This window comes from Pogoniulus pusillus, chromosome 3, assembly GCF_015220805.1.
Source record: "Pogoniulus pusillus isolate bPogPus1 chromosome 3, bPogPus1.pri, whole genome shotgun sequence".
Lineage (NCBI taxonomy): Eukaryota > Metazoa > Chordata > Aves > Piciformes > Lybiidae > Pogoniulus > Pogoniulus pusillus.
The window spans coordinates 31,440,762-31,466,337 of NC_087266.1; the positions used below are offsets into that span (position 1 = coordinate 31,440,762).

The 25,576-nt window shown below is 39.6% G+C and overlaps 1 protein-coding gene across 16 annotated transcripts in view; it reads right to left on the minus strand.

Moving 5' to 3' along the window:
• LMO7 (LIM domain 7) overlaps positions 1–25,576 on the minus strand; it is a 144,569-nt gene that overhangs the window by 26,747 nt on the left and 92,246 nt on the right. For 8 of the 16 annotated variants that reach the window (XM_064173903.1, XM_064173861.1, XM_064173887.1 and 5 more), the window contains 13 exons: positions 22,503–22,533; positions 21,995–22,108; positions 21,339–21,537; positions 19,972–20,221; positions 18,521–18,802; positions 18,086–18,286; positions 16,796–17,512; positions 15,272–15,301; positions 12,846–12,963; positions 9,658–9,800; positions 6,885–7,326; positions 5,963–6,277; positions 3,054–3,168 (listed from right to left, as the gene is read on the minus strand). In XM_064173903.1, coding sequence (XP_064029973.1) covers positions 3,054–3,168; positions 5,963–6,277; positions 6,885–7,326; positions 9,658–9,800; positions 12,846–12,963; positions 15,272–15,301; positions 16,796–17,512; positions 18,086–18,286; positions 18,521–18,802; positions 19,972–20,221; positions 21,339–21,537; positions 21,995–22,108; positions 22,503–22,533 — 2,957 coding nt within the window. The remainder of the gene's footprint in view (positions 1–3,053; positions 3,169–5,962; positions 6,278–6,884; positions 7,327–9,657; positions 9,801–12,845; positions 12,964–15,271; positions 15,302–16,795; positions 17,513–18,085; positions 18,287–18,520; positions 18,803–19,971; positions 20,222–21,338; positions 21,538–21,994; positions 22,109–22,502; positions 22,534–25,576) is intronic. The other 8 variants (XM_064173975.1, XM_064173912.1, XM_064173895.1 and 5 more) reach the window with 7 other exon arrangements.

A 25,576-nucleotide genomic window follows, 5' to 3' on the forward strand; every position in this document is an offset into this window, starting at 1 on the left:
GACTCCAAGGATTCCTGTTTACCTGACTTTTAGCATAAAGATTGAAAATTCTACTAAAAACTGAGCATTGTCTTCATTTTATGTAGCGGCCTCGTGCAAACACGTTAGAAGCTTAACTCTTATCATCGAAAACACTTACAAGAAATTAACTTAATTTTGCTGGCCAAGGAGTTGTCTTAATTTTTTTAAAGGGAAAATATATGTGGAATACCAAGTTATTTAGAAGTAATGAAAATATAAAATCAAGTTATCACCTGAAAAAAAAAAATCATATAGCTAGTTAGGACGGTGAATATATCAAGACAATCTGAACGTCTTTCAAGACACTATTTCTGAGCTCACAAAAGAAAAACAGACGACTGCAAACAATTGGTATGGACTTCTCCAGCCTCAATTATGTTTAATCAACATGGCTGTCTTCAGTGATTAAATGAATAGATCTATGAAGGGAGAGTGGTGGATACTATTAACCATTTACCTATAAGATTTCTGGCATTTCTCAGTATTCTGGCATCAAAGTTGGGACAGAAAGACAAGATGGGTGTAGGCTCTATAGGTAGCATCTAATGGTTCATACTCAACCTGGAGGGGGTTACTAGTGGACCTCCTTATGAACATATGACATATTTGTATGACATATGACCTGTCCTCTCCAACATGTGCACCAATAACCAGAAGAAACAACACTGGCAGTTGTGGAGGTATATGACCAGAAGATCAAGAGAAGTGACTATCCCCTTCACTTGTCACTTGTTGTGCCATATCAACTCAACACAACATCAATAAATGGAGGTAAGTTCACAGGAGGTTATTGGAATGGTCACTCTTGCCCTGAGAAGAGGCTGCGAGGCAGGCTTGTTCAGATTGGAGTAAAGAAGCTGCAAGAAGATGTAAAAGTAGTCTTCCCAATACATACCAGAAGGTCACTGAGAAGAGAATCTGCTCTTTACTGACACTTAATGCCAGGAGAACACTGCACAATGGTTATAAAACTGAGGCAAAGGTTGTGCAGACTGAGTATCTACAGAAATTTTTCAAACCCACCTGAGTAAAGCCCTAGGCAATCTGGTCTGAATTCAGTCTTGACATCATTTTTAACAGATGTTTGCTTTAGATCATGTTACAAATCATAGAGTAGAACCATAGAATGCTTTGGGTTGGAAAGGATCTTTAAAGGCCACCTAGTCCAACCCCTCTGCAGTGCAGGCCATCTTCAACTAGAACAGGTTGCTCCGAGCCCAGAACTCCAGACATGGACTGCTTAGAGGGATGGAGCTTCTATTGCCTTTGGGTAACCTGCACCAGTGTCTTGCTATCACCACTGGAAAAAAAAAAAGTCTTTTATCTAGTCTTCAGTTGCCTCTTTTAGTTTAAAATCACCCCTGCCCTGTTGTAATAGACCATGATAAAAAGTCTGTCCCCATCTTTCTGACTGGCCCCTATGCTGAAAGATCACAACAAGGTCTCACTAAAGCCTTTCTCTTCTCCAGGCTGAACACCCCCAACTCCCTCAAGACTGTCCTCACAGCAGAGATGTTACAGCCCTCTGATCAGTTTTGTGTCCTCCTCCTCTGGCCTGGATTCAACAGGTCCATATCTTTTCTATGCTGTCCTTTCCAAGCTGAATTATCCTATGACTTTCAAAGTAGGAAATCCAGCATTCAGAAGTGCCTAGATGAAATCACATCTTGGTTTTTCAATGTGCTGTTCACTTCTTCCATCCTTCATTCCTCTAAAGCAAGTTGTAACTATTGAGTAAGGACACAGCATGAGCCAGTTGTTGGGGTGGGGAGGGAAAGGCAGAGTTAAACAAGCTATAAATAAGAACACCAAGATGCAGAGTCTGTGATCTGTTCAATCTTTATACTCTGCACCCTTCTCTGCGAGAACGCTAATAAAGCATAACCAAGGTAAGAGAAAGAAGGCCTTCACCTTCTCCTTGCCTACAAAGCTTTGAATACAGTCCACATGGACTTTTTGAATGACCAGATGGAACATTTGCTACCCTTGTGCCTTTCATCGATAGCTGGCAGCACTGAGACAGTTCTCTACCTCAAGTAACAAAATTAAACCAGAAGTCCAGCAGCAGAGAAAACAAATGGAAAGCTATTCCTCACGTCAAGTGAATATTAACATTTACAATCTAATTATGCAAAGTGCCCAGCTATCGTGAAGAGAGCTCTAACAAACAACAAGAAAAAAAACTGTAAAAATCAAGGCTCTCAGTAAGTGCTGTTAAACAGTACCTCTCTCCCCTTTCTGGAATGCATCCCGAAGGGCTAACTAAAAGAGAAGTTTCCAATTATTTCCCCACTCTCAAGATGATTTCATGTTAGTTATATGAAAGGGCACAATTCAATATTTCTCAAGTATTATGTCAATTGGAAAGACCACTGTTCAGAATAAAAAAAATAATTAGATGATTTGCTTGGGTTGTTTGTGTTTCATTGCATTTTTTAATTAAAGAAATTGAGCTTGTTTTCTGCAGAAGGCTACTAAAGTTCAGCAAGAACATTTGTGTGCTTTGTTTCAGAACAAAAAAATATTTGCTGTTTCTCAGTATTAACACCAACAAACTGCACTGGAAAACAATTCAGAAGCTCCAAAGTATTAACTCCCTCCAGCATTTAACATGAATAAGTAAGGGAAAAATTAGATGGAAATACTAACTAAGCTTTCTCTGCAAGTATTTACAAACCATATGAAGTGAAATCTTGTAAACTTTGCTGAGAAGTCTGGGTATTGGGAGTCTGTATGTGCCCCTTATTGCTATTCTGTGATGGACTTGGTGAATGCTTAACTGATCATATTTATGCTTTTTCAGCAGTTAGTGTCCTTGATTAGGAAAGGGGGGGTTGGTATTTCTGAATTCAACTTGTTCCAGAGAAATACATTAGCAAACCAAACACTGATGTTTCAATTCTCCAGTTGATTCAGGAAAACAAACAAACAAACCAGACCACCAACCCAGCTGCATTCATAACAGCAAATTTAGAAGTCTCTGTAAATTAAACACAATGACAAAAAAACTTGTGCAGTTAATACACATTTACCTTCTTCAACTGTCTGCACAAAGGCCCCTGAAGAACTCCAATTTGTTGTAAACCCAAAGTTGTGACTGTGGCCTGGTCTCTGGTTTATACTGATTCTCATTTCACTGAACTGTTCCTGAAAAACAAAACATGACACTATGGTATCTGATATCACAGGAATCCAAATGAGGGAAAGTTTATCCTCCAAATAAGAAAGGCTGCTCATACTGTGCACTTTAATCATCTATTATTAGCATCACAGACAAAGGAAAGAGCACTGAAGGCAGTTAAGTACCTAATTTGTTGTGTTTTTTTTTTTCAAATAGGCGTGTTTTCAGCTGACACTTGTATTTTCTGTATACATATGATTAGCTGTATATTTATTGTAATGTTTTCTAACATAATGCTACAAAATGTAAGAAATTTGAGTAAACTAAAACCCTAAATGGGTGGTCACAGTCTTGTGAATCTGTGGAATGCATTGCCTCCTGAGAGAACGTCACTCAGAGATGTGAAAAAAGTGACACATCAAAAAAGCTACACAACAGCAATTAATCATATTTTTTTCCTCACACATCTTTCAGCAGGCATCATCAGTTTCCTCTAAGGTCAGTGCTGTAACTGTATTCACTTGGGTGAACAACCATATTTTAAATTTTGTCTTAAGTGCTACTGGCTTGTCATGGACTTTGACGTGGAGATCTTAGACAATAACATGAACCTCAGAATCAGCTAGAATCCAGATCTTCCATTCTTGCAGACGATTTCAAGATTCTTTTAAACTCAATGCAAGCTCAACATTACCATTTTAAACTAGAGAAATACTTGATAGGGAAAATAATTAGGAACAGGTGTTTCCAGTACCACAGTATATTATGAACATGTGTCACATGCATTAAGAAAGTCAAATGCCCAAATGCATGCTACTTAATTATAATGGAACTGGCATTGTATAAAGGAATTTTAAAAGGAAAAAAAAAAAAAAAAGAGAGTTTTAAACTTTTTTACTTCAAATGCTGTTAGATATATTCCAGCCAAGCATGCATGGAGGAGACCCCACAGGCTTATATACATGCACTAAAGGTACACCTACATTTTACCTGCCTAGTGAACTGGCCTTCCGAAAGGATAGGATTAATTTTCCCTAACTTAAAATATTTAAATCTAGGTATCTAAGTCAATTTACCAATGCTCCTATGTTGGTTGGTTAAAATCTCCTGGTGGGATGCAGCCTGGGAAGGCTTCGGTAGTACCCAAGTGCTAAGTGCAGAAGACAGCAACACTGCAAGGCAACATCCTGAGATTTCACTCTGTGTTGCAGGAATATTCCTATTAAAACACTCCCAGTAACAGCCCAGGGTAGAAAATAAACTCTTTCTTCTAAACACAGCTACTAGCTTGCCAATGCTCCCAATACAAAGCAAGCAATCAGGTGAGTAACAGCACATGAAAAATGAATCTGTTAATAGGCAGGTTAGCAAGCTGGGCTGGAGTACACACAAAACTTTGTGAGTGTCTTCCTGAAAATTACTGTTATTATTTTTATTTCTTCCACCCCACTCCAGTTCTTCTTCGCATCTATCTCTGAGCAATTCAACTTCAGACACTGAACTTCATCATTTGGACAGGTTGTCTACAAAGTACTTAGTAGCCCACAGACCTGGTGTTACTGCCCTAATGACTAATGTACTATTTCAATCTCTCAACTCTGGCAATGATTTACAAACATGCCAAAAGGAACTTGCATTCCTTAAGCTACAGCTTGGCTTGAGGCACAATACAAGCTTCTTTTTTTTATTTTTAATCTTAATTTTAAATCAAAACACACTACCCATTTGTGAGAAGGACAGTTTTTCATCTTGTGACTAAAGTCAGGGCAGGACAAAGGATAAAAACATAAAAAGGACCTAGTACATTTTGGTTTTATTTGGCTTCCTTAAAGTGATAGAAAGAACTCAGTTCTGTATTTTCACTGATTAGAACAGCAATTCCTCTGCCTCTTTTTGCTGCAATACAGGAAAAGGAAAAAAAGGAGCATGATCTCTGTCTTTACCCAACAGTCAGTTTCAAAAAATGTGATAATTTCTCTGCAATGGCCAGGAGTATTAAACTGAAATTTGTTCATTTTCCACAAGTGATTATGAAGCAGGATTGTTCAAGGTGACTGAATTTATAGAAATCTGGTGTGGGAAGTGATTTTATTAATCAGCATAAAAGGTCTTACAGCCCTCACTCCCCAAAAAAACTAGCACAAGTAACTTCTACGGCCCAAGAGGAATGCAGAGAATTAATCTCTCATCTGTCATGGGGTACAAACCACATCATTAGCTATTACAGAAAGGTATCAACAACAAAAGTTATTGCTGGTTACTTTTCACATGAAACATGAACAATTGCAGGAAACAGCTCTTGAAGATACATATTCCAAAATCAGTAAAATTTCAAGACTTAGTTCTTGGATAAGCACAAACAGATGGCGATTTGCTTTAAAATTCATTAACTTAGATTAATTTTGAGTAAGTAACCATTTTAAAAGAAAGGAAGGGCTCAAGCCACACAGATGGAAAAAAGAATAGCATGATACTAATGTTTAAGGTTGGCCTTTGAAAAGCTGATCTCTATTTTCCACCACCAGTTAAGAAGTGCAAATGAATGCTACGGCAGCTGAGATCATTCATCGAACTGACATACTTGATTATGCACACAATGTGCTAATTTGCAGAGTAACAAAAACTTTGCAAGCTCCAAACAGGACACAAAGGATAAGGAGGAAAATGCAGCAAAAGAACCAATTATTTTCTTTCCAAATAGATCTCTAAGCTATTCTATTACTACCAAAAAAACACTTGCATGAGACTTTTTTTTCGCTTTTCTTCTATTCTGCTGTAGCATTCAGTTACATTAAATACTCCTATTCTTTCCACACTTACCAGGGATTTTGAATCCTCAGGCTCTGGCAGATGCACATTTTCTGCAGAGGGTGCAAGTGAAAGAGAATCAGGAGAAGAACAATGATCTGGTTTGACAATACTGTTTCTAGCATCTTGGTCTTGGGATTTTACTGGTAATGCCAAACTAGGAGGAGGTGTTGACTGAACACTTTCCTCCTCCTCACCTCTGTTTCTGAATGCACCAGCGGACAGAGAGTGTGAAGAGTCTGGTTGTGAAAATGAATTGCTGGTGAACAAAGTTTGAGTTCTTCTAGCTTTTTCTACTTCTCCATTGTACTTCTGGGCATCATCCATCTAGGACAAAAAAAACATAGTTTGGTAAATATGTGCTTTAACAAAAAAATATGCCTAATCTTTTAGCAATCTAAATATTTAACAAAAAACCCTCTCCCTTTCATGCAAATATTCTAGACTTTTAAGGATCAACTTGCTAAAATTAACATCTTATAATAATTTGCATTCTTGCCATTTGTTTCTAAAAAGCACCACATTTCAATGCTTTACTGAGCGAGAAAACTTTACATTAGCATAAAACTTCAATTTCAAGTCAGCAAAGGAAACATATCACCTGAAAATTTTGCCTTTAACACTTAATTATGTTAACTTAGCTTCAGACAATTATCTGACAAAGGCAAGTTTGCTGATAGAGAACACTGAAGAGACTTACTGCAGGTAATAAAAAGATTACTCTACCAAACAGATTTATCAGTCTTATTTCTAGAACTTCCTTTAAGTACAGAAAGCTGAATAAACATCTGAAGCCATGACAGAAATACATGCTCTATTAACACAGCCTTCTAACAGCATACCATTTTTAAAAACCCCACAAATGTTAGAACTCTGCTGTTCCCTAAGCTATCCCCCAGTATTTACAAAGTATAAGAACTAAGTGGAATTTTACCGTGAATGACCGTGGAAGTGATGAGATTCCTCTTGAGTGGACACCAAAAGGTCTTGGTGTAACCACAGATGTTAACCTAGAGGTATCAGTTCTCTGGTAGCTTCTGGGGAGAGAAGCTGAAACCTGAGCTGACCCAGTTTGAGCATTCACTGAGAAGCGACTAGACAAAAGAGCCGAGCTCTGCTCATCTGCAAGGCTCTTTGATGGAGCAGGAGCTTCACGAGCAGCCGAGCTCTCCGACAGGTGGTCTGTGTGTGGTTGTGCAGCATATGCGTTTTTGTTGTCCTTAGTGTTAGAGAAGGCATCGTCTTCCAAAAGGTAATCTTTTGCTGCTGACTGTGTGGAAGGTGTTTTTTCTTCACTAAACACATCATCATTCAGTGAGTATGTCCACCTGCGGTCATGTTTTCTCTGCTCGTAGGAGTCTTGATCCTTGTCTTCCCTATGGGCACAGAGCATGTTAAAATACCAAAGTCATCTGACAAAAAGGCAGGACCCAAGCCTTTCAAATACTGAATGTTCAAAGCAGAGCATAAACTGGGAGAAAACAAAGTGTAACATTAAAAAAATATATATTTTATAATCTACCACCTTCTAATTTCAATACCCCTATATTTTTGAGGCATGCTACTGTCACATTATTAGGTTGCCACCATGACAGAAATCTTTTTATCAAGGAAATTATACAGATTCGCAGGTTATACACTCAGAAATTCAGATTTTCATAGAATGCTCCAGGTTGGAAGGGACCTCTGAAGGCCTTGTTGAGCCTTACTTTGAGCATCACCAGGGATGGGGCCCCGACCACCTCCCTGGGCAACCTGTTCCAGTGTTTCACCACTCTCATAGTAAAGAGCCCGGTCCTAATATTCAATCTAAATCTGCTCTTCTGTAGTTTTAAGCCATTGCTCCACATCCCATTGCTACAGTCCTTCGTAAACAGTCTCTCTCCATCCTTCTTATAGGCCCTCTTCAGGTCTCCCCAGAGCTTCCTCTTCTCCAAACTCAAGCTCTCTCAGCCTGTCTTTGTAGCAGAGGTGCTCCAACCCTCCAATCATTTTTGTAGCAATCCACCGGACCTGTTCCGTGAGGTCCATGTCCTTTCTAGTCTGAGAGCTCCAGACCTGGACACAATACTTGCAGTACTCCAGGTGAGGAGCTCTCAATATAGGAAGAACATGGACCTGAAAAAGAATGGGTAGAAGGGAGCCCCATAACTCTGTATGAACTGTATAGCGCTGATGACATCTCTGCTCTCTGAAACTGCTACACCAAACATTGGATAACAAAATAAGATGAGTGTAATGAAATTCAGATTATTTTTTGTGCTATTCATTCCTCTGCTGGAGCAGCCACCACAGAGATAATTTTTACCACATTATTTTAAAGATTCTGCACATTCAATGCTGGGGGGGTGGGGAAGATGGCCAACAGCCCATCAGGCCAGGCAGCTATCCAATGTGATCTGGACAGGCTGGAGTGCTAGACAAAGGCTAACCACATGAAGTTCAGTAAGGACAAGTGCAGGGTCCTCCACCTAGGGAGGAATAACAACAGGCACCAGTACAGGATGGGGACTGGCCTGCTGAAAAGCAGCTCTGTGGAGAAAGACCTTGGAGTGCTGTTGGACAGAAAGTTCTGCATGGGACAGCAATGTGCTCCTGTGGCCAAGAAAGCCAATGGCATCCTGAGGTGCATCGGGAAAAGCATGTCCAGCAGGTCTATGGTGTGTCTACAACTGGAAACTTTTTGGGCTCCTCTCCAATTCAAGAGAGATGGGGATCTGCTGAAAAGAGTCCAGCAGAGAGCCAGGAGGATGACTGGGGGACTTGAGCATCACCCTTATGAAGAGAGACTAAGAATCCTCAGGCTGTTTAGCCTGGAGAAGACTGAGAGAAGATCTTATCCATGTGTACAAATATCTGAGGGGTGGGTGTCAAGTGGATGGGGCCAGTCTCTCCAGTGCTCAGCAGCAATAAGACAAGGAGCAATGGCTACAAACTGGAGCATAGAAGGTTTCACCTCAACATGAGGAGAAATTTCTTTACAGTGACGGTGACAGAGCACTGGAGCAGATTGCCCAGAGAGGTTGTGGAGTCTCCTTCTCTGGAGACTTTCAAAACCTGCCTGGATGTGTTCCTGTGAGAACTGCTTGGCAGTGAAGTTGGACTCTCTGGAGGTCTCTTCCAATCTCTAAGGTTCTGTGATTCTGTGTAATACAGTTAGCATGCATACTTTTATTCAAGAGACTAATTTACCTCACAAATAAACAACCCAGAAACTGAAAACATTTTAGGACTTGTTCAATTTCCTTTTATGCATACATGAAATGTGCATATTCTCTTCATACACATATCTGAAAACAAATCCAACTAAACCAACAGAAACAAAACAACACAACAAAAAAGGAGACTGTCACCAGTGAGAACAGTACTGTGCTACTCAAACTTTTTTCTCTTTGTATAGTGGAAAAATAAACAAACTGATCCAAGAATAAAAAAGGCAGTTCTCTAGTTTAATGCTGCCATTTCAACATTTTTAAAGCAGAATAAAACCATTTATAGAGCAGAAGTATTCAACATTCTGTGAAAATTGTCAGCAGGCCATATTCTGTCCTGCAGTTGTCTAGATTGATACACTATAATTTGCGACAAAAAAAATGTTGAAATCTCTGCAGAAGCAACTGCAACTTGCCAATAAAAGCCACTCAAGAATTTGAAGAAATCAACATGCTTAAAGTTCTTAAACATAACACTTCTGCTAGAATTATTACCTCTCCTGCTGCATTTCTTTCAGTGACTTGGTACTCTTTTCAGACACTTCAGAGGCTCTCCTTTCTATTTCTTCTCGCTCTTCCTTCTTCTTCTGCAATTCAGAAGTGAAGGTCTTCCTACGATTCTTCCATTTTGCTAGATCCTGTAAGAATTACATGAATGTACACAATCAGATTTTCTCAAGACCTTGTACATCTACAGAGGCATCTCATCACATGCTACCTACAGGACAGATTCTGCTTGCACTTCTGCAGCAAGGCAACATTCTCATACACTGTCCCCAAAATGATAAAGGGGTTCTCATACTTCAGTAAGGGTTACAGGCTCACTACAAGTGGAAAAAATACGTTGTACCGTCTTTTCCACGTGTTATTATCAGTTTCATGCTAGAGTACTTTACCCAGTGTCACAACACAGTTAAAAACTAATGCAAAGGCCATCTCTATTTCTTTGCTTCAGAGGTCAGGACATTACTTTTTTCCAAATCACTAGTACATTAGACTGATACATTAGTTTGAGAATAAACACACTGTAAATTTCAAACTGAAAACATACACTTCTGTAGAACCACAATGAGAACTGGCAATATCCCTCATGAAATACAGAGCTGGGTGAAGAGATGTACTGAATATTTAAACTGTATCACAGTATCAACAAGGTTGGAAAAGACCTCACAGATCCTCAAGTCCAACCCTTTACCACAATTCTCAAGGCTAGATCATGGCACCAAGTGCCACGTCCAATCTTGCCTTGAACAGCCCCAGGGACGGCGACTCCACCACCTCCCCGGGCAGCCCATTCCAGTGTCCAATGACTCTCTCAGTGAAGAACTTTCTCCTCACCTCCAGCCTAAATTTCCCCTGATGTAGCTTGAGGCTGTGTCCTCTCGTTCTGGTGCTGGCCACCTGAGAGAAGAGAGCAACCTCCCCCTGGCCACAACCATCCCTCAGGTAGTTGTAGACAACAATAAGGTCACCCCTGAGCCTCCTCTTCTCCAGGCTAAACAATCCCAGCTCCCTCAGCCTCTCCTCATAGGGCTTGTGCTCAAGGCCTCTCACCAGCCTTGTCGCCCTTCTCTGGACACGCTCAAGCATCTCAATGTCCTTCCGAAACTGGGGGACCAGAACTGAACACAGTACTCAAGGTGTGGTCTAACCAGTGCAGAGTACAGGGGCAGAATGACCACCCTGCTCCTGCTGACCACACCATTCCTGATGCAGGCCAGGATGCCACTGGCTCTCTTGGCCACCTGGGCACACTGCTGGCTCATGTTCAGGCGGGTATCAATCAGCACCCCCAGATCCCTCTCTGTCTGGCTGCTCTCCAGCCATTCCGACCCCAGCCTGTATCTCTCCATGGGGTTGTTGTGGCCAAAGTGCAGCACCCTGTATTTGGAGCTATTGAACCCCATCCCATTGGACTCTGCCCATCTGTCCAGGCGGTCAAGGTCCCGCTGCAGAGCCCTTCTGCCCTCCAACCCAGCCACATCTGCCCCCAGCTTAGTGTCATCGGCAAACTTGCTGATGACTGACTCCATGCCCTCATCCAGATCATCTATGAAGATGTTAAAGAGGGTGGAGCCCAGCACTGATCCCTGGGGGACACCACTAGTGACTGGCCGCCAGCTGGATGTGGTACCACTCACCACCACTCTCTGGGTCCGGCCCTCCAGCCAGTTCCTAACCCAGCACAGAGTGTTGCCATCCAAGCCATGGGCTGACAGCTTAGCCAGCAGTTTGCTGTGGGGGACAGTGTCAAAGACCTTGCTGAAGTCCAGATAGACCACATCCACAGGCCTCCCCACATCCACCAAGCGGGTCACCTGATCATAGAAGGAGATCAGGTTGGAGAGGCAGGATCTGCCCTTCCTAAAAAAACCATGTTGGCTGGACCTGAGCCCTTTGCCATCCCTCAGGTGCGCAGTTATTGCCCCCAAGAGAACCTGCTCCGTCAGTTTCCCTGGCACTGAGGTCAGGCTGACAGGTCTGTAGTTCCCAGGTTCCTACATCTGACCTTTCTTGTGGATGGGGATGCATTAAGCAAACAATCATGGTTAACTTGTGTGCTGTCCTGTTCTTCATTTCATCTTCTGGTTGGTAATCATTGCAAACACAAGTTTTAATAAAAAAAAGCCTTTAGATAGCCTCACAATGCTGTGCAAAGCTACCACATCACTTTACAAGTTGGACTTTAAAACAGAATTACTGAGGGATGGGTGCCTAAAGAATAGGCACAAGGAAATAATATTTCCCCGCCCCCATCCCCCAAAGGTTCAAATATTCAGATGTTCTAATTGTTTCACCAAAAGGTATTCATAAATTTCAGGTAAAACATGAAAACTTTCAGGCTTTGGTGACTCCAGTAAGCCAAGACTGTTTATAAATTATGGAGAGTGGCTTGGCCAGCTCCTCTCCCAGCTCTCTCAGCACCCTAGGATGGATTCCATCAGGTCCCATGGACTTGTGAGGATCCAAGTGGCGCAGCAGATCCCTTATTTCTTCCTCCTGGATTACAGAGGGACTATACTGGTCTCTGACTCCATCTGCCAGCCCAGGAGTCCAGTTGTCCTGGAGACAACCTGTCCCACTATAGAAGATTGAGGCAAAGAAGAGGTTAAGCACCTCTGCCTTTTCCTCATCCTTTCCTTCTGTATTCCCCTCTACATCTAATAAGGGCTGGAGGTTGTCCTTGTCCCTTCTTTTGCCATTAATATGCTTACAGAAACATTTTTTATTCTCCTTACCAGCAGTGGCAGCCTAAGTTCAAAATGGGCCTTTACCTCTCTCATTTTCTTTCCTACAAGACCTAGCAACATCCTTGAACTCTTCCTAGGATACCTCTCCTTTTTTCCTAAGGTGAAACACACTCTTCCTTATCTTTAATTCTTCCAGAAGCTCCTTGCCCAAAAGGTGCCTTGACTTTTCTTTATGTCCACAGAAACAAAGCCTAAAGGATTCAAGTCTTATGCTGAAGTATTAATCAGATAGTCATGATTTTTAAAATCATCTCAGTTTTGCATTAAACGGACATAGCCAAAATCACTGTTAACTGTACAAGCTGGATTGGTTGCTTAGAACATGACCCCACAGATTGCTATGCACATGCCAAAACCTGTTTTCTAGGCACACTGAATGTAGGCAGCACCTAGCCTTTCAGCAGGGCATGTAAAAAGAAATGGAGTATTTACTTCTTGCCATTTTAGATCTTGTTCTTGTAATTGTTCTTTTATCTTTTGTAGCTCTTCATAACGGATTTTGCGTAGTGACTGCAGCTCATCTGCGCTGACATCATTCAATGATTTACTCCTAGGAAGAAAAAGAATACTTGGCTTTATCACATCTTAACCACCATTTACACAAGTGAAGCCTCTGAGAGAAAGAGAGATTTATATTAGTACAGCTGAGTGCTCTCCAGTGTTACTTCAAACAGAGCAGAAACACACAGGTAGCTGAACGAGCAAGGCTGAGGGCAAGCTCTAGTGACAACACTCCAAGTCAGTAAATGGATATTTAAGCAAGTACAATCAGGTTAAGGGAATAAGCAACTCTGTGTTGATCACTCACATGGAGCTTCTGGTACCCAACTTCCGTTTGTAACTTGTTAATCTCTTTTACTGACATTCTCTGACCCAAAAGTTATGTGTCCCCCTCCAATAGTCTGAATTTTCATCTTTCACTTCTTTCCAGCAACAGCCCCAATCTTGTTCTGTCTTTTCTCAGGATAATTACAAAATCAAGCCAGTTATTGATATATCCTTTTAAAAGGTTATTTACTTCATAATGGTCAGTTTATGCATGTCATGAGCCCCACTATTCTGACTCCTCCTCCAGCCTCCTTGATGCTTGCCATCCAAGCTGGGATGGCTAAGACAGCCATCTTCTCACTAATTTCTTCAACACAGCCTCAAGTTCCACCCATGAACTCCTACTTATTATTTTCCTTTTACTAAATAACACAAAGCTAACTTTTCTTTTTTTTTTTTCACCTCTATCCAATGTTATTTTCTCCTTTATTTTTTCACACTGCAGTGACAAAACATAAAGGGACTTTATATATAGAAGAGGAAAACTGCTTAGTGCCAACCACAAGGCTCTAAGACATCAAGCAAAATGTGTGTTTCATTTTGGGTTCAACACTGTAGTACAAAAAGGAAAGCTCGACTTCTGCTGTTAATTTTGGTTTGGTTTTCTTGTTGTTGGGATTTGTGTAGTAGTTTTACTTTTAAAAAATGACTTTTGTCCCCATTTATTCAAACAAAACCTGACTTATGTAGGGCTATAACCAAGTTCTAACTGTACTTTAAAATGCGGCACTTCACTGATACAACAGAAAACCAGGTTCAACCCAAAACTTACTCAGCACAGGACCTTGCTCTTATCAATCACATACCAAGAGAGCTCTGAACTAACAAACTAGATGATCTCATTTCCTCTCAAGAGGCCCAACTCAACTTTTGTTGGTAGCATAAGACTTTGAACTTTGGCCTCTAAAAATAAATGCTAGAGCATTAACTCATTATACCTGTTTGCTTATTGTCTGAATGGGAAGTATGACAAATTTTATTTTAAAAAAATCTCCTGGTCTCAACTGCAGAAGCTCTTTTCCTGTACAGTTCTCTCCTTTCCTTTATTTCGCCCCCACCCCACCCACCCCCCCCCCATGACTAAGCTATATTACAGATAGAAATAGTTTGGGGTAATCAAACTGTACATAAATATATAAAATAATTTCAGATGTATCATGAAATCTTTTATGGCTAGGACTGCCATATCTTCCTGCAAAAAAAATAGGAAAATCTAGACCTAAATACAACACACCCTAAGTAAGGGTATATTCATACTAAGGAAAAACACTATTAGTTTCAGTTCCAGTCTCCACTTCAAAATCTAAGTAGTGATTTTATCCTTCTGAGTCTCCCTCTCATAACATCTAACTTCTGAAACATTTTTTGTTCCTTCTGTAAGTGTTTACCAAGCATTTACCAGATTTTGGTTCAGGGTGAAATGTGAATAAAATAAACAAATAAAGGTAGATTAAAAAACATTTAGAACATCATGCATAAACTAAATACTTACCAAGCCATCACACTACGTGGGGAAAAAATAATTTCATTACATTACATCATAATCAAGGCCTAAGGTAATATGGCAGTAGCCAATAAATTTACCACTGAGGATTCAGTAACATAGAGTGTATAAAACAACCACAGAACATTCATCACTCCCGTGATAAACATGCCATTAATTACTTACAGATTATATCTATACAGCCTTTGAAATAAAGTATCTACTAACTTTCCTTTATATTTTCAATTGTTTTCAAGCCTAATTTAAATACAGAACACCAAGTACTTCACTTCAGCAGGAATATATCAGAGCTGATTTTCAAAATGCCTGATAACCACAACTCGGATACCATAGACGCCAGCCAAACTTCTTTGAAGTGCACAGGTTTTAGTCTTACATTCATTACAAACTGCCCAAGCGCAGAACAACAAAAGCAGCATGCACAAGTTGCTTTCAGCATGAGTTTCTAGCTACTGTGCATGCATGCAAATTTAAATGAAAGAGGATAAGAGAGCGTTATGATCTTTCAAGCTTTTATAAAACTTACCCTTGCTCATCAGAAAGCTTTTGAAACAGTCTGAGAAATCAGAAACCAAGAAAGAAAAGATTCAGTGCCTTGACATTGACACCAACATTAACAACATCAGTACACCAGCACTCTAAGTGAAGGGGAAAACGGAAAGCTTGAGGACCAGCCAGCATGGAATAACACATTGGAAATATGATGCTAGTCAAAACAACCAAACAAACATAACACCAAAACACCACATCAGGCCTTGCATGATGTGAAAGTTCAGCAGAAAACTGACAGAACAAGGTAGCTCGCAGAGCTTGGGATTTACCAATACTGCACAAATAAGGCCTTTTATTAATTCTGCATCACTTATTCCAGTGATGCTGAACAGTGCAACACTCAAAGGATACGGATTTCAGGAAATGAAAATACTAACTTGAATCCCAACAAGAAGCCTGACTTACAAAGGCTGTTTCCTCCAATCATTTCTGCTACTACAGTCATACTTGGAATGGATAAGAATAAAAAGCCTTACATAGAAGTTTAGCATATGAAGTGTAGAACAAAATTAATCTAGTGTGATTCAAGAAAATTTTTAGTATTGTTGAGCAGGACTATTTTATTCTATCAAGTTAAATCTTAAAATGTGAAACATTTTCAAGCACTTCAGAAATACTCCTCAGTGAAATCTGCACTCTGTTAACAGTATTAAGCTTAAAAATTAAATGCAGTAACATCAAAGTAGCAACTGAAACATGGAAGTGTCTTAGTCACAAAGAAATGATGCATAGCTGGGAGAACAGCAACTTGCAATGCCGTATTTTCAGACCTAAGGAAGCATTTGAAATATCTTTCCCCCAGTAAGTACAAAACCCAAAAGAAAGCTAAGTAGTCATTAAAACAGTGCTCAGTCAGAGACGAGAAATTTTGAGTCTATCAGGAAAGGATTAAAGTACTCCATCAGGACTTCAGGAAAACAGCGGGTAAATACTGGCAGAATAAAATACGTCACAGTGTAATTTAATATTGTATGGACACACACAACTTGCATGCACCAGGACTTGGAGCAGGCAAAATAATGCTAATTTTCCACCTGACCTAATCATTTCAAATCCGAGACAGGATGGTTTACAAGTACTGTCAAACTTGGGTGCAAGCAAAAATATCAGAATGTCTGTTTTCAGAATTTGCCATTAAAGCATTCATGTGTTTCAGATTCTATGTTTATTCTATGTTTATGGTCTCCATAGTGCTTTCACTAATCACTATTCCTGTTCAACCATGGAAAGAAACTTATGCAGAACTTTGTGCCAGAAGTAGCATTAAAATATTTTTCCTAAAATAGCATCCTAAAACTGGAAAACGCTGTAATTTTTTTGTTGAAAATATGGTATTGCAGTCATTAGCCTCTATTCAAAGCAAATAGAAAGCTTGTCCAGGATGCCACAAACAAACAGCAGATTGGCATTCTACAAATGGTTCAACAAAGATGATGCTTTTCTGAATGGAAAGGGTTCAAATGCACTCAAGCACAATCCGTGCAAGACACAATCTGACCTCTCCACCATCTGCCGTTTCTTGTGTCTAACTTTGCTGGCCTCCCTGATCGCTTCCCACCTCTTCCAGTCTTCTTCACTGCATGGGCCGGGGATGAAATTCACTGGCTGGACTTTGCTTCCCACCTTCCAAGATTCAATCTTCCGAGTCAGCATGTCATCCTTCTTATGGTGTGAAGATGGTGACAGCACTCTGCCATCACTCTTTCTTTCCTCTGGTGTTGTATTTTTTTCAAGTAAACACAGAAATTTGGAGCGGATCTCCTCTGGAAGACTCCAAGGATCAGGAAAGAGTGCTGGGTGATACTTGTCTGGGGCACCTGATAAGGGCACCTCCTTTTTCTGAGAGAAGATTTTCCGGAAAATCATGTCATCTTTTTCCAAATCTGGAATTACTGTTTGTCCCTCCCTGGGCTGCAGAATTATCTCACCCTCTACTGGGGGGTCCTGCTCAGAGAATCTTTTTAAATACCGAGGGTCTTGGAGAACAACTTGATTCACATGGAAAGCCCCAGTTTTCCGAACAAACAAGTCATCATTTTCTAAATCTGGATACAGATAACCATTTTCCGCATCTCCTTGCTTGCATCCTGGTACAAAGGAAATATTCTTTCTACATTTTATGAGCCTAGGGCCAGAAGTAGGATCTATTTTAGTCTTCGTTTCAGAAGACAAGTAGTCAGAGTATTTTTGCAGGGCCTGAAGTAATGAAAACTGACTGAAGCATATAAAACAAAAGGAGGGAAGTAAAAATATCATTAACTATCAAGAAACAAGAAGATCACAATGTATTGTGACACACGGTTGGTTTAGACTTGCAATATCCCAAGCAGTACAACTACATCACTTGGCATTCACCAACACGAACTACAGCACAGCACACTCCAACCATTGTAAAGGTATCACAACATACTAACCTGCTCAGAAACAGCATACTGACATGCTCATACACAAAGCCAATAGCTCTTCACAGCATGTTACACTTGTACGTTTATGTTTCAGAAGACCAGCAACTTATAGCTACATAAAAACTACTTTAAAAGCCTCCCCAAAACAAATAACAAAAAACCCAGTTAAAAAAAAATAATCCTAAAACCTAAAACCAAACCCCATCTAAAAAATCCCAAACCAAACCAAGCCAAACAAAACAAAAGCACACATCTAAAAACAAAATAGTAATAATCAAAAAAAGTGCAACATTACAGGACAGAGTTTAATTTCATTTAGCTGTTGCATATCCACTCATTTCTTTTTGATGCAGCAAGAGTACAGCTCATGCAACAGTATCAACCTGGGCTGATCAGAAGCCTCCAAGATTTTTCCTTCTGCAATCTGTGACAATGAGCTTCCCATATATTCAGCAGTTGGCTTATAGTTCTGATCCCTTCTGCAACTGCTGTTCCAGTCAAAAGTTGATCTTGGTTTATTAGCGACAATGGCAGAATATTTTTTGTAAGCAAATTCCTCATCCTCAGAATCTGATTTCTTTCTACTGTGCAGCAGGCACAAAGAATGAGGAAAGAGAAAAAAAAAACATGAAGTGTACTCACTGACTAAAAAGCACAGTGGCAACACTGTAATGAGTTTTTCTTATTTTTTAATGTTTTAGAAAATAAGAAAACATATCCTGCTGCTCCACTAGCAATAAAATTGAAAAACATAACACTGCACTTCAATTACAGGTTTTGCACACAGAAGAGAAACAGGGGCATGCATGAGAACGCACCTGAACCCTTGAATCTCTCTATACCAGGGTTTGAAAGAGGATTTCTTGACTTTTTTCCATAGCAATTCTTCTTCTGGAGTCCAAAACTTAGGAAGAAATTTGTCAAAAGCAACAACCGTATTTCCTGCTGAAGCACTTAGCTTGCGAAAATAGAGATCATCTTTCTCAATGTTTGGGATGCCTACTTCTTCTTCCTCGTCCTCATCAAAATACTCATATAATTCTGAAGGAATGTTAACTCTTGATTTGTTTTCCTCTTTAGTATCCAACTGCCTCTGGTTACTGTTCAAAATACCCAACCAGTTAAGATATTTTAGGAGCAACTTGACATAAAGAATGCAAAAAGACATGCTTTTTGGCTCAAGAGTTCAAGCTCATGAATGAAGCAAATTAGTTCTCAGTTTCATCACTGCAGCACCAGAAACAACAAAACATACTGCAACAACTTAAAAACAAGCTAAATGGTTATATCAGCAGCCTATTGCCTTCAAAAAAATACAAAGTTTGATAGAAAAAGCACTACAAATTATCAGCTGTGTTAAAATGACGATTAGAAGGCCAACTTTATGGGGTTATTTATGTACTGCAATTTAGGTAATACAGTAGTTACTGGATCTTGGATTAGTATCTCTGACCTCAGTGGTTCAAGCTTTGCAGCTAGTGGACCAGCTGGATAACTTTCTTGTGAGCAAGATCTGGGAGAGTCATTGTGTGACACAAAATGATGTCCAGGTGCAGCAGAGCTTACAGGACTCTTTTTGACCAGAAATCTACGATTTGCTAAGTCATCCATAACCAGGTCAGGTAGCCTTCTTTCATCTTCTGATTCAGAGCCACTGTCATACTCATAGATCATCTGGAAGGAAGCTGGGGTTGTAAGCCCACACTTGGCTCTCCTATCTTGGCAGGAAGCTATGGGATTCCTCTCACATCCACTGAGGATGATCAAAACAGGAATAGAATGAAGACAGTGAAGTCATGAAGGCAATGATGACACCCAAGGATTGCCCATTAATGTCATCTGTATGCACCAAGAAGTCGGATGGACAACCGAAATTCACCACCATATTTTGGAAGGCTTTAATGAGAAACTAAAATCATAGGTCTGTCTCTTGCGAACTTGTATTTAAGATCATTTTAATTCCCTTTATCTGGATAAAGAATCTGAGTGGCATCAAAATGTTACTCAAACGCCAGAAAGCTAATTATGAGGAACAAAAAAAAAAAAAAATTTAAAAAAAAAACCAAACCAAAAAAACAAACAAACAAACAAAAAAATCAGACCCAAACCAAACACAACCACACCAAATCATCCCCCTAAATAAATGATGAAAGCTCACATACTGTGCTTTCTATGGCAGCAACAGCAGCTTTTCTTGAACAAAGAAAGAAATTATTTATTTTAAAAGTCCTAAATCCAAGTCTGTTCTATTAAGACTGCACACTGGTACCTTGAAAATGTTCCATCTGACTCAGAGACAGGACTTGCCCAGCTCCTCCTGTTGTCTTCATTCTTCTCTGTCCTCTTCTTCCTCAAGGGTGCTGGCACATACGCTGTCTGCTTGTTTTTGTTGGGTAAGAAGCGGTTGAAGTCAGTGGTGGGTTTCGGTTCGATCACAGAAATCCTGCGGTAAGACCTGTCATCTTTATGGGAGTCATGCATTTTGAAAGGCAGCTCCAACTCTGTGTCACTGTCACAACCTTAGAAGAATGGGAAAAGCACAATTATTATTCTCTAGATTTAAGGGTTTAGCTAAAGCATACACCAAATGCCTTCTAAAACCAATTTCATTTCCTATTTGGGATGTTTTGCCAAATTTTTTTGAGGTATTGGTGGGACAGTAGGAGAAGTATTTTTAGAAATCAGGGCAAAGCTGCAATAAGGTCCATAAAGCTGAGCTTGGTTTGCATGACCCTGCTACTTTTGTTCCATTCTTTCATTATCACTGCTCTATGCAGGAAACAGTGCAAACCTGTAGACTGAAGACATAAACCAACACAGAAACTTTTGATTAAAGGAAATACTTGCCACTCAAATTTACCAACAACAAATAGTATAGTAACCTGAGTATCTTACCAGATTAATGCCCATTAGAAGCCCAGGGTATATCACATATATAGCACAGCTACGTGTTGCTTTGCTCAGAACAGAAATGCTCCATGTGGCCTCAGCTCAATATCTTCATGTTATTTGCATGGAACAAAATCCAAAATCTCACAGCTTTTGTAACTTTAACTTAAGACTGCAAGTTTGTACTGATTTTAAAACTGGGAGAGAAGCACAGACTGGCATACAGCTGTAGGGATCCAATGTCACAAAGCTCACACAACATTTCTTTTCCTGCCTATCAAAGTTAATAACTGCTATTCAGTCTTTAACATAGGTGGGAATAACCCCTACAGAATACTCACAAATAGAGTGAAGAGAGAGGTTTGACACATGTATGCAAGGAACAATGCAACAGACTTTTATAACTGTTGAATTTTAGGTGATCCTATTAAGGTTTGAATTGTAGCAATTTCCCTTCCTGAAGACAGGAAAATGCTGCATCCATACCATACACACTCAAATGCATCACTGAGAGCAAGAGTTCCAGCAAGCTCTCTTAGGAAAATTGATGTGAGTATCTCTTTGTTTCTACCAACAGTTAAAGGTCAGTATTTGCTTAGGCAAAATGCAACAGCAGTGGCTGCAAAACTAGGAGCTGTCTTTCAAGCCAATTTAGGTATAGGCATCCAAAGTGATAGTTTCGTACACTTTCTTCCCCCACACTAATAAAATATATGTCAACAAAAGATATAAAAGGAGAAAACATACCTTCACTGCCACCTTTCAAAGTTATATCTGATGAAAAGCTTGTGGAGGATCTTGAGCCAAGAGAGTCCAAGCTATCAAAGGAATCCTCTCTTTTATGGCTAGCTGAAGATGAAAAGGGCTCTCCCCGGTCAATGTACCAAATATCACCGTACCCACTATCCCTGCCACTTCTGTTCAGGTGGCTGGACTCTTCAAGTGCCTATAAGAGAGAATTTTGCATGATTTTTTACAATAGTTTAAGATCCAAATACTACTCACAAATATTTTAGTGCCTTTTGAATGTATAATCTTTAACAAATACTGCTGTAACCCCTCCAAAACACATACTGCAGCTTGGATAGGTAACTCAAAACAAGACCTTAAATTTCTCTCCTCTCAAACTGAATCATGAGAGGGTTCTTTACAATTCATCATGTCAATCAGAGCAAGTGGATTCTGAATTTCATGATTATACATGTCATAATAAAAATCAGTGTAAGCTCAGAATTATTTCCTTCACATAGGCATTGATAGCAAGCAAGAAGAAACAAAACATTATGTACTCCAAACTAAGAATAAAATTAAACATCCAAGATGTTGCTTAGAACTGATGATAGAATGTGTAACAAATTATAAAAATAGAACTATTAATTTACTATTCTTTTTGGATTCCTTACCTTAGTCAATGCTTGCCCTAGTAACTTCTCAAACGCTTTAAGATTGAGGTATGGACCATTATAATGAGGGTTACTCTGAGCTTTTCTCCCAAGCCAGTATAATGTAATCAAAACCTGAAAACAAACAACAAAGAAAACCAAATACAAATTTAATTACTTTCTTCTCATACCAAGTTCCAGCATAAAAGAATATCAGGTTAGATGTTTTCCACTGCGAAGTGTAAAATCTTGTTTAATTTGTTTCAATGGAGATCACAGCTGTAAAGAGCATTACGATGCATCTCACGTATCTCAAGAAAGTAGAAGTAGTGTTTCAAATTAGTACATTTCTTTGGGAAAGTAAGCTCTATGCAGATCATTGTATGATGGCATTAATTTGCATCAGATAAGTGAACAGATGAAAAATACGGCAAATGACTAAATCCCAAAAACAGCAATAGCTTTAAAAATATTTAATCAGAATTAGTACAGAATTGTTTCAGAAAGCATTGAAATAGATGCGTCTTACATTTTTCACTCTTCTGTTGGTCTCCTCCGGTCTGAAGAAGGGCAGGGAGTGAGAGAAACAAAAGAAATAATATTTTAAATAACTGACTTAAAACTTAGATATTATCCAATATTTAAAAGGTTTCAAGCCCTATCAGTTGTGTATTTCATACCAGTGACTATGACTGTTACAAAAGAAAATAAAAGCATTTAGCACTGAACTGATAGTCATAACTCTGTGATATTTCAGTCATTACAAAGAAAGCATGAAACTTACTCCTCTATTAGAGTTTGATTGCAGATGTACTCAGAAAGGCTCTAGGCTTTTTTAATTAGATAAAGTTCTTTGTTACCAACAAAATAAGTGGAAATCATGGTAATGACTTTGTGAAATATAGCCTCTAGCAGTCAGGAAGATATTCAGTTCCATAGGAAAGCAGACTCAATTGTTACTTTTTCTCTGAGTATATTACGCTTTCTAAAATATTCTCCTCAGATAGAGAATGCTTCAGCCTAGAGAGAGCCTCTCAGATTAAAAAAAAAAATGGAGAATGTAGAGATACAAGGAAAAAAGACTACCCAATCAAACAAGCAAAAACCCCCAATCACTAACACAAGTACTATTTTTTTTTAAATATATAAAGCAAATTTGTGGCACGCCTCAGAAGTGCATCAATTCAGTGGTCCTGTTCTGTTCATTTTAAGGAGAAACTTTTTGTATGGAACACCCCCAAAGGTGAGGTACCACAGACTCAGTCCTCAGGTGTAAATATTCAGGACAAATATTCAGGACAGGCCTACAGACAGCAGCTGAATGACAGCTTTCCCCACACTGTCAGCATTTATGGAAGAGCAAATGGCTCAAGTACACCAGAACAACTTTTCACTTGCCTTAGTTACTGCTGGTTTGGGGCTGTCAAGCTTTACACATCATGGTGAATGGGTTCAACGAAAATAGCAGAGAGCTAACACACAGTGGCAGAGAGATCCACACAAAGCCCCGTAACAGATCAGACTAACAATGTATCAGGGCACCTATCCTGTTTCTAGGAACAAGCAGGACAAAGGTTGCAAGGAAAAGGTAGAAAAACTCTCTCCAGGGGAAGGTTATGAATGAGCAAAATGATGACACATCCTGATAAGCATAGATGGCAATATGAGAACTGACAGGTACACCGGTCATCCCTCCTTTTTCTTCCTAGAGTGCCACCTCCCACCTGGTGTGCCAGTAATTACCTTGCCTATCCCCATAACATAAAGAAATTGGGCTCTTTGGAATACAGAGTTCTAAGATGGACTTGACCTGCATGGTGCTCACCTGCAACTAACTTAATACCAGATGCCAGAGATGCTACTGGCTTTGCAGTCAGTAATCTTTTTCTCATGGATATGGTGGAACTGTTCTTATTTAATGTGACCTATATAAACATTGCTTACTTTTTCCCCCCTTAATTGAAAAAAAAAAAAAAAAAGAAATATAAAGATCCTTCCAAACACGATGTAGTTCTTTATTCACAGGAGTCTACTACTGAAAGACATTTTCAATTCCTGCTCCTTCAGTGTGTGGATTTCTTTTCCTGTGTCTACGCTACAGGACACACAGTGGCCATGGCTGACGCCTAGAGTCAGCAGTCTAGTAAGGAGTGAAAAATTCTGTCCTTATTCACCTGGAGCCTGTATCCAAGAGTTTGCCAACCTGCATGTAGAGCAAAGCTACAACCAAACACAATCATGCCTGCTTCTGCTTTCTCTGAGTTCTCTGGGATCATCTGCAACAGGAGCAACGTACATCTTCTATTTCAACATACTGTCTATAACAGAATAACCAGCAGCTGAATACAAGCCAGCAGTGTGTCTACTTCGTAGAGTAGCATTAATGGTTGGACTTGATGATCCCAAGGGTCTTGTCCAACATGAATGATTCTGTTATTTTGTGAACCATAATACACCAGGCTTGGGTATTTGGGTTATGAACTATGCAAACCTTAGGACATTCAGGTTAAACAATTAGCACAGTTGAGACTCAAAATACAGGCAAGGAGATCTTTCACACACTTCAATGAGATCGTGCTCAGTTCACATGCTCAGTTAACAGCAGAAGTAGATGGACAAGTTTACTCTTTGTGAGTAAGGTTTCTTCACTTGCATTACCACTCTCTTCTGAACTATGCCTATTGGTCTAAGCCTTTTCAGTGACTTGTCATGATAGATGTAGTCCAAGCAGAAGAGCAAACAGAAAACCTCTGCTAATCTAGAACATCATTTCCTCATTTATATAGACAAATATTAATTCTTTGATGGTGCTTTACAAAGGAAAATGAAGAGGATTCTGCATGATGAATGTACTTTTGTGCAATCTGTGTAAAACAACAGGCGTTTAATTCTTCACCAAAAGAAAATCTTGAATAAAGAAGCAACACTGTTATGTTATTGGAAGACCTTGAAAGCCACTTGGCCACCTACAAACTTCACAGTTGTTTCTCCTTGAGGCACGCAACATGCAGAAGAAGCAATTTAAATACACTTGCTAACATTCTCTGAGTGAAATAAGAGCCTTTTATATATACAATCTGTGCAAGTTCATGATGCACATCTGGGCTTATGTGCACAAGCCATTGCCCAGTTAGCCTCCAATACACTGCATTTAAAACATGTGGGCAAACAGCTATTTGCATAAAAGTGTGATTCAAGTTGAGATGCTTTAAAGAGAAATGGCTTTTTACTGTAAGCATTAAAATTAAAAAAAAATGCAAGATTTGAATTCAAATGAAAACACAAACTGAAGTATTACATAAAATGGATGTTCTCCTTTATAAAGTGTTATCACAATGTAAATAGAATGCAGTACTATGCAAAGAATTCAACTGTGGTCTTGTGCACAGCTCTGAACAACTACAGATCATAGCACGGGACAAGACAAAGGCACCAACCTCAAGCCTAACAAGTTCTTCGCCATTTTGAGGTGAGGTATGACCCTACCTTCTGACACCCTGTTGCTACCCACCAGCAGGCTCCTGTTCTCACCTTCACTCCCCCTTTCAAGTCTGGCTGTAAATACACAGGGCTGAAACACTAGGTTTCTCACGCAGCATTTGA